This window comes from Falco punctatus (genome assembly GCF_963210335.1).
Source record: "Falco punctatus genome assembly, chromosome: 1".
NCBI classification, from domain to species: Eukaryota; Metazoa; Chordata; class Aves; order Falconiformes; family Falconidae; genus Falco; species Falco punctatus.
In genome coordinates, this window is record NC_137580.1 from 71,204,601 (window position 1) to 71,214,412 (window position 9,812).

Sequence of the window (9,812 nt, forward strand, 5' to 3'; positions counted from 1 at the left end):
GAAAACATACAGGTGAGTAGTTACTATTCAGTGAACTCTTACAGAATGTGCTTCAAGTCCTAAATTTGATCATGAGGTTCTTGTAAAAAAAAAAAAAAAAAAAAAAAAAAAAATTAGGGTTGGGGTTTTGTTTACTAAGACACCTGTGCTTCTAATGGGCTGAATAAACTACAGGACAAGGCAAAAATCTGAATCTCTTGTAGCATGGAGCAAGACATTCTCTTTTAGTTTGTTTGAATCTGTGCTAGGAAATAACTCAGTAGGGCTGGGAGCTTTCTTTTTTAAATGAGTATTGAGCATCTGTTACATTTCAGGAACTTTTACAGTGGAATACAGCGGCTCTTTTCATTTTAGAGCAATTTCAAGTGTTACACAAGTGAGGAGAACCCTCTCATGGGGTTGATAACTCCATTTGTCAGAATAAAAGTTTTAACGACATACCTGAATGTTTCAAAAGAAATACCGTTGTACTACCTGCAAGAAAAGGCAAAATGTGATCTATGTGTAGCTAGCCTAAGTTTTTGCATATATAACATAATGTATACTTAAAATAGATTATATATAATAGTGTTATATATAATAGTGTTATATATAATAGTGTTATATATAATAGTGTTATATATAATAGTGTTATATATAATAGTGTTATATATAATAGTGTTATATATAATAGTGTTATATATAATAGTGTTATATATAATAGTGTTATATATAATAGTGTTATATATAATAGTGTTATATATAATAGTGTTATATATAATAGTGTTATATATAATAGTGTTATACCGTGATACCATATTTTATATAACATTATATGATATATTCCAATATAATCTAAAAATAAGGAACATAAAATATGTATTTCTGTTTAGAAATAATGTGCTAGTTAATCTATATTTACATAATTTTGAAATACTTCTGTATTACCAGCTTTTTCAATTCATGTATTTATATATAGATATTAGAAATAATTTTATTCTGTCCTTCATATATGATTGTATTGCTAGAACATAGGTTCTGCCAGATAATCAGGCTCCCTATAGAGCTCAGTAGTGCATAGCAAACATTGATCTACAAAGCAAGGCATTTTGTTAAAGACTAATACAAACCATGCAAATCATGAATCACACAATCAAAATTTTACTTGTAGATTTTTTTGTGTGCACAGGTGATTTTGGAGGGAAGCAAGTGACTTCTCCAAGTACATGATATCATTTCACTTCGGCATATAACATGACATAGTTAAATGCTAAAACAATCTTGTCTTTCCTCTAAATCAGATTGTGGCCACAGGGATCTGTCGCTCTGATGACCATGTGATAACTGGTGGACTGGTTATGCCTTTTCCAATAATTCTTGGGCATGAAGCAGCTGGTGTTGTGGAGAGTGTTGGGCAGGGAGTAACTTCAATCAAACCAGGTATGAAATTGTGCTGAGTTTCCAAACTGTTTTAAGTCAAAGATGATTACATGTATGAGTACTCATATTGCAGAGGAAAATGCTCCAACTCTTGAGTTTTTTCAAGGATTCTCTGAAGGATACTACATGCTATTTATATCTTTCTGTGTTACCAATCTTGATAATTTTCAGATCGTTCTATTCAATTTATTTTGGTTTTGGCAAAAAGATCTGCACCTTGCTTTCCCCTTACATAGCACTTTTTCTGTCGTGGGCTTAAGCAGATAGATTCTTTGCCATTGGTCATAGGAAATCAGGTATTAGCTGCAGGTTCTTTAAACACTGTTTACACAACTAATCTGTCTCAAGAATAAGGCAAAGCAAAGCACTAGACAACATGTCAGAACACCTTCTTTCAATTCTCCTAACAGCTAAATAATCCATTAACTTCAGTAGACCAGAACTTAGGTCTGTGTGTTTGAGTACTTCACTTTAAAATATCAGGGCATGACAAGGGTGCCCACCCTGCTGCAGGCTTTGCTTGTGTGCAGCACCAATACAGGTGAGTCAGCACTGCTTGCTGTGAGCTAGGTCACTCTGAGGACACTTATCTGGACCAGCTCTTCTTCTTGCTACACTCTCTTTGAACCACAGTCGGTAGATAAAATCAGTGAAAGATGCTGATTTTCCTCCGACTGCTACAAGATGAGATGGGAGATATATACACTTTTACAGGACCGAACAAATTCTAAGGGCTAGATTATTAATACAAAATAGGCAGTGAACAAAATCTGCATAGAAATGCTCAATTTTACCCAGATAGTTTGTTACAGTACCTAAGTAGTTCACTTTTAACACCTCTGTGCTTCCAGTGTCTTTGTTCATACTGGCAACAAGTATGAAGTCTGTCCAAAGCAGGTTGGTATGTGTGAGAAGAAAAAGTTTTATAAGATTACTGCTTTAACTCCAAATAATTCAAGTTTCAGTGATAGCTCTAACTGCTTTTTCTCTTATGTTTGGGTTCATAAAGCACTCTGTTGTCTAATTCTAGCTGCCATGGGTTACCAGGTGAGCTGAAACAGCAGCCCTGAACAAAAAATCATGTTTCTTCGATGTTGCTTGATTTATGACTTGAAGTTCTAAAAAAGTCTCCAAGATTTGTAAAGGTTCTTTAGCAGAATGATTACTAAGCCCATGTCGCAGTTCTAAGTTAACTGAGGGTCAGGGTAGTGGGGGCATTTCATGTTCTGTAGGCTTTTTCTATTTTTAAGTAGAAATCAAAGATTTCCCCTAACTTTCAATGTGCTGAGGGTTAGCCACATTGTAGAACTGCCAAATCAAACTGACCTGTATTAGGGATTACCTGTTCAGAGACTTAGTGTTTCACCATGCATTTTCCACAGCAAGGATGTATAGCAGTAAAAGATTGCATGGGAAGCTATGTGCTACTTTGTGGTGGCTTGACCCTGGCTGATTACCAAGTGCCCACCACTCCCCTTCTCAACCAGACAGGGGAGAGAAAATACAACAAAAGGCTTGTGGGTTGAGGTAAGGACAGGGAGATTATTCAGCAATTACTGTCATGAACAAAACTAACTAATTTTCCCCAAGTTGAGTCTAATTCATTACCATTCAAATTGGAAAAAAACACCTTGATTGCCTGAGTTTTCTGCCTCCTCCCCCTGAGTGGCGCAGGGGAACAGGGAATGGGGCTGTGATCAGTTTATCAGATGTTGTTTCTGCTGCTACTTCCTTCTCACACTCTTCCCCTGCTCCAGTGTGGGTCTCTGCCATGGGGTGCAATCCTTCAGGAACAGACTGCTCCAGGGTGGGTCCCCACTGGGTCACAAGTCCTGCCAGCAAACCTGCTCCAGCGTGGGCTTCCCACAGGGTCACAGTCTCCTTCAGGCATCCACCTGCTCTGGCGTGTGATATTCCACAGGCTGCAGGTGGATATCTGCTCCACCATTAACCTCCATAGGCTGCAGGGGCACAGCCTGCCTCAACATGGTCTTCGCCGCAGGCTGCAGGGGAATCTCTGCTCCAGTGCTTGGAGCACCTCCTCCCCCTGCTTCTCCACTGAGCTCGGTGTTTGCAGAGTTGTTGCTCTCTCATATTCTCACTCCTCTCTTCTGCTGCTGGATTGTTGTGGGTTTTTTGCGCATAATTTTTTTTCCCCTTTCTTCAATATGTTATCACAGAGGTGCTACCACTGTTGCTGATTAGTGTGGCCTTGGTCAGCGGTGGGTCCATCTTGGAGCTGGTTGGCATTGGCTCTGTTGGACATGGGGGAAGCTTCTGGCATCTTCTTACAGAAGTCACCCCTGTAGCCCCCTGCTACCAAACCTTGCCATGCAAACCCACTACAGAGAATTAGAGATGTTGTCCTAGCTTGTGTGTGCCACTGCTTTGCTGACAAATATTTCATCTGCCTTTACTCCAATGCAACAGTAACCAGACTGCAAATAAGAAAGACTCAAGGGCTGGCAAATTAATGATTAATTTCCCATTCTTTGTATGCACAGTTTACAGCCCTGTTATCTTGGCACTCCAATTTTCTGTCCTAGTGGTTGTCAATTTTTATCTCTGTTTCTTTACCTGTTTGTTTTCCTTTTAAGTAGAAGATGCAATAAACTGTTGAATGAGTACTTTATGGATACTAGTAGCCAACAGAGGTTTATGACATAGCTCAGACTCAGGTCTATGAAAGACAGCAGGAATTTTGCATATAGAAATTAGTTGTCATAACTTTGCCATAATGTCCTTTATGAGAGAGAGATGGTTTATCTTCCAAGGGCAGCAGAAGGAAATAAAATCAGCACTGCACTCCTAGTGCACATCTGCCTAGGGATTAAGTACACTTTCTTCATGTTTTTACCTGCATGCTTCACTTGCCTTTGCTAACGTTCTGTCATTACTGTTTTATTTGTAGGAGACAAAGTTATTCCACTCTTTCTTCCACAGTGTGGGGAGTGCAACACCTGCTTAAGCACCAAAAGTAATCTGTGCAGTAAAAATGAGTGAGTTTTCCTGTTTATCAACAACCCTTATTTGATTTTATTTATACAAAACTGGTATTTCACTTGCCGTTATTTCTGGTCATCTTTCAAACAGCACGGGTTCAAATGTTGGATTAATGCCTGATGGCACCACTAGATTCACCTGTAAAGGAAAAGCAATTCACCATTTTTTTGGTACAAGTACCTTCACTGAATACACAGTAGTGCATGAAACTGCTGTAGCCAAAATTGATTCTGCTGCCCCTCTGGAAAAAGTTTGTCTAATGGGCTGTGGATTTTCAACTGGTTATGGGGCTGCTCTGCAAACTGCCAAGGTAAGTATCATGGCAGATGTTTCTGGTATCTCATGGAGTCTGTTCAAGATTGTGTGGCCTTCAAGCAGGTCGTCAGCATGGCAGCCAGGCAGAATAGACTCCACTGAGTCCAGGATGGAAAGAACTGCAGAACTATAGAATGGTTTGGGTTGGAAGGGACCTTAAAGATCATCAAGTTCCAACCCCCCTGCCATGGGCAGGAATACCTTCCACCAGACCACCCATCCAGCCTGGCCCTGAACACTGCCAGGGATGAGGGATCCTCAGCTGCTCTGGGCCACCTGTTCCAGTGCCTCACCACCCTCACAGTAAAGAATTTCTTCCTAATATCTAATCTAAGTCTACTTCTTTCAGTTGAAAGCCATTTCTTCTTGCCCTGGCACTACAGGCCCTCATAAAATGTTCTTTACCAGCTTTCTTGTAAGCCCCCTTTAGGTATTGGAAGGCTGCAATAAGGTGTCCGCAGAGTCTTCCCTTCTGCAGGCTGAACAACCCCAACTCTCTCAGCCTGTCTTCACAGGAGAGGTGCTCCAGCCCTCTCATCATCTTTGTGGCCCTCCTCTGGACCTGCTCCAGCAGCTCCATGTCCTTATGTTGGGGGCCCCAGAGCTGAAGGCAGTGTACCAGGTGGGGTCTCATGAGAGCAGAGTAGAGGGGGAGAATCGCCTCCCTTGACCTGCTGGCCATGCTTTTGATGTGGCTCAATGTACATTTGGCTTTCTGGGCTGCAGGCGCACACTGCCTGGTCATGTTGAGCTTCTGTTGGGTTCTTTTCCACCCAGCCTTTATTTGTGCTTGAGATTGCCCTGACCCATGTGCAGGGGACCATGCACTTGGCCTTGTTGAGACTTGCTGGGAGTGCACTCAATCCCAGTGTCCATGTTGCTGAAAAAGATGTTAAACAGTGCTGGTCCCAATACTGACCATTGAGGAATGCCGCTTGTCACTGGTCTCCACCTGAACATCAGGCCATTGACCTTTGACTGTGACCATCCAGCCTGTTCCTTATCCACTAAGCAGTCCATCCATCAAATCCATGTCTCTCCAATCTCAGTTTAGAGACAAGGATGTCACGCGGGACAGCGTCAAAAGCTTTGCACAAGTCCAGTCAGATGATGTCAGTTGCTCTTCCCTCATCCACCAGCACTGGAACCCCGTTGTTAGAAGGCCACTGGATTTGTCAGGCATTTTGCCCTTAGTGAAGCCATGCTGGCTGTCACAAATTGCCTCTTTATTTTCCATGTGCCTTAGCATAGTTTCCAGAAGAACCTGGAAGATGGTAGTTCTTTGCCTACTTCAGTTTATCTGTCTCTAAGGTACTCTGAAGTCTTAATTCAAAATCCATAAAAATACTCCTTATCACTTATTAATATCATCCCTAGAAAAAATGTTACAACAGAGGTGATTTGTTTCATTTTAACTCTGGGAATACATGGAAGCCTATATATGCAACACTTATAATCTGTAGCAATATATGACTGTGACTTTTACAGCTGTCGCTGTGGCACTACAGATCTTAACAGCACTGGAATATAAAGCATCATAAAAAAATGTGTATCTAAACCTGAAGCTGAGACATGTAATGAAAACCTGGTCTCAGATATGTATTTTTACGAACAATTTATCTTAGTCACATGTAGGACTATACTGCACTAGTAGGTATGCACGTGCCAATTCCTTATCAACAGGTAATCTCTGAATTACAAGAAGTGGCTTAAGTGAAAAAAACATGTTGCACTGTTTAAAAAAACAAAAACACCCCACAGTGTAATTTACCTATACTGTAACAGTATGCCATGTTTCTGTCATTATTATAGGTGGAACCAGGCTCCACCTGTGCCATCTTTGGCCTTGGAGGAGTTGGCCTCTCTGTTGTCATGGGCTGCAAGGCAGCTGGAGCTTCACGCATCATTGCTATTGATATCAACAGCAACAAGTTTGCCACGGCCAAAGAGCTGGGAGCCACAGATTGTGTCAACCCTAAAGATTTTGAGAAGCCTATTCACGAAGTGTTGATTGAAATGACCGGCCATGGCGTAGACTACTCCTTTGAGGTCATCGGTCGTACTGAAACCATGGTATGCAACCCAAAACTGCAGTCAAATGAGGCATTAGCTTGTCAGCTCTCTCTTCATTAACACACTAAGCACCAGGGGTGAGGAGCCTAAAGTTATTGGCAAAGTATCAAGCTAACTTCAAACCTGTGTGCCCCAGCAGCAAATCTTGCATGACTCCAGGGTGTCCCTCTGTTTCAAATGCAGACTGCAGCCTTGGCCTGTTGCCAGCACAATTACGGTGTCTGTGTGATTGTGGGAGTGCCACCTGCAGCACAGAAGATCACTTTTGACCCCATGCTCCTCTTCACTGGTCGCACCTGGAAAGGGTCCATCTTTGGAGGTAAGGACTTGGAAAGATACGATTTAACTGGCTTGGGAAACTTGTAACTCCTCTTGAATGAAATAGGATATACATAAATTCATTGCTTAGGTTGTCCTGTTGGAAGTAATATTGATGCCTGTTTTGCTGACAAAGCAGCACAAAGGGAATTAATTATGGGAACGGTTAGTTAATGGCAAGAGAAGGACAGAGAAATACAGAGAAGGAGGGAGGGGAGAAGAAGGAGAGAAGAGGCAGAGAAAGAGATAAAAAGACAAAAAAATAGAAAAAGGGAAAAATATGGGAGAAAAGATGAAAAAATGAAAAAAGAGAGAGAGAAAGAGGGAAAGGTAGAAGAAGACAGAAAAAAGGAGGGGGAGAGGAAGAAGAAGAAATAAAAATAAAAGAAAAAAATAAGGAGGAAGATAAGAGAAAATAACAAAGGGAGAAACAAGAGAAAGTGAGGAAAAGAAAAGGAGGAGGGGAGAAAAAGAGCAAGAGCAAAAAGGAGAATGAGAGTGATAGAAAGACAGAAAGAGAGGGAAAGAAAAAGGGAGTGGGAGAGATGGAGAGTCAGAACCCTAAAGGACATTGGGGTCTGATGATTTCTGCATAGGTCAGACCCCAAGCTCAGCCCTTTGCCAGCTGCCATCAGTCCCTTCCAGTTCTTTCTCCTTCCTGAGCTATCCCAGCAGGGTCCCATGCTCAGCAAGCTGTAGTTCACTCAACACAATGCTGAAGGCCACAGAAAACTTGTTTCCAACAACAGGTTTCCTCACAACCAGTTCCTTTGATCTATTCAATAGACACTGAATAAAATAGCAGAGACAAACTAAGTTCCTCTGGAAGGGTTTCCTACTATGTGAGACAGCTTTATCTAATACTGCTTGTAAGAAAAGAAAGACACATCCACCCACTTTCCCTCAGTTTTGACCAGGCAATCAAGTTTCCAGTTACCAACATTGAAGTCAGCACTCTGGCTTTTGTATGATGTGTGATTTACTGGACAATGTATCAATAGACAAGTTAAATATTAAATCAAATAAATGTTTTAATTTAAATTTAATATTTTAATTAAACATTAGTTTGATTTTAATTTAATATTTTAATTTAATTTAGCATTTAATGTGGTGGCAGTCTAGCTTCTTTAAAGATTCAAATTTTTACTGGTCAGTAAAAGACTGGGTTTGTCATGTGTAGAATAGCTGCATTTCATCTGTGTTTCCTCTGCTGGCACTCTGTTACAAAGGTAAAGACATGCTGCAACATTTCATCATGCTATTTTGCTCTAGAAAGTTTACTTAAAAATTTAAGCTGCCATGGGTTTTATCTATTATCACACGCATTTAATGTTTCATTATCCGTTGTCTGTGTGGTCTTTTTTTCAGGCTGGAAGAGTAAAGATTCAGTCCCTAAACTGGTTGCTGACTACATGAAGAAAAAAATTGTTCTGGATCCATTAATAACACACACACTTCCTTTCACTAAAATCAATGAAGGATTTGATCTGTTAAGGACAGGGAAGAGGTAAACATTGTTTCATTGTAAAGGTTCTACAAAATTATCTAAAGGAACTGTACAGTAACACAGAGTATGACTGCATGGCAGAAAATGGGGAAGGCAACCCACTATGCTCCTTAATCTGGTCCAGTCTGTGTCCATGGGTTGCAGTACAGTAATAAAACAAGTAAAGCTTTAGCTTTTGAAATGCAGTGGGCCCCATCTTTCCTTGCAGAGGAACTTTCAGACTCTAGTTTGAGCAAAGACTCTGGGTCACAAAGGGAGAAAAGACCACACAAATGAGGAAGTCCCTTCCCATTACCCATTGGAAAAAAGCACACAAGCAAGGGAGCCTGGGAATGCCAAGCTGTAGGGTGCCAGGGCTTAGCTACATCACATTCCAAGGAATGTTTTAGGATGAGGAGCAGGACCACAGAAATAGACTATGTTTACTGGAACAGCAACTCACCATTCCTCCTGTGAGTTACAGAACAGAGCCCCAGTGCAATTAGTCCTACAGTCACTGGGTAGTTTACCTTGAACTTCATACTTTTTCAAAAGGGAAAGTACTTGGTGTATATATACATTGGAAACTCAGAATTTAGCTCTCATGCATTCCTGTAATATTGTGAGAGTTCAGCTCAGGCTCTTTTCATAGGGTGTTGAAATAGGAAGTTAGTTGAAATTGACAAGATTCACCACAGGAATAATTGAAAACTCTCCTTGGTAGAAGCAGGAAATACAAATTATTTTAGGTGTTACTTACTCTAAATATAAAAATCATATAACAGAAGAATTTAGCCCCAGAGGTTTGTTCTCAGGTTCTAACTGTGGCAGCACACACTTCATTCTTTGACTGTCCTTATTTTAGATGGGCTGTAAATATTAGTTTTGGATTTTAGTGTAACACACAGGGGAAAGTGGTGAGGGCAGAGGTGCCATCAGCTTTGCTAAAATACTGACAGTTAACCTGAAGACAGAGGCATGTTGCAGCTGACAGTTTTTACCAAGTGAGACACTTCAATGTTTCAGTGCAGACTAAGCTGTAGGGTTCAGAGGTTGCCCTTACAGCCATTTGTAACTCGAAAGATGTGTCAAAGCCTCCCTCCAAGGACTTCCCTGGCTATATGTGGTGACTAACTGCTAGAAGCCGTGTGCTTCATGAGTGAAGGCTTTGCAATCTGGCATGCATTTTGTTCTCTGC

General features: G+C 40.9%; 1 protein-coding gene across 1 annotated transcript in view; it reads left to right on the plus strand.

Moving 5' to 3' along the window:
• LOC308055311 (alcohol dehydrogenase 1) overlaps positions 1-9,812 on the plus strand; it is a gene marked incomplete at its 5' end in the record, with an annotated part of 231,269 nt that overhangs the window by 220,312 nt on the left and 1,145 nt on the right. Inside the window, 6 exons of the mRNA XM_080369152.1 lie at positions 1,281-1,419; positions 4,331-4,418; positions 4,513-4,732; positions 6,550-6,810; positions 6,994-7,129; positions 8,497-8,635. Of these exons, the coding sequence (XP_080225278.1) occupies positions 1,281-1,419; positions 4,331-4,418; positions 4,513-4,732; positions 6,550-6,810; positions 6,994-7,129; positions 8,497-8,635 (983 nt within the window). The remainder of the gene's footprint in view (positions 1-1,280; positions 1,420-4,330; positions 4,419-4,512; positions 4,733-6,549; positions 6,811-6,993; positions 7,130-8,496; positions 8,636-9,812) is intronic.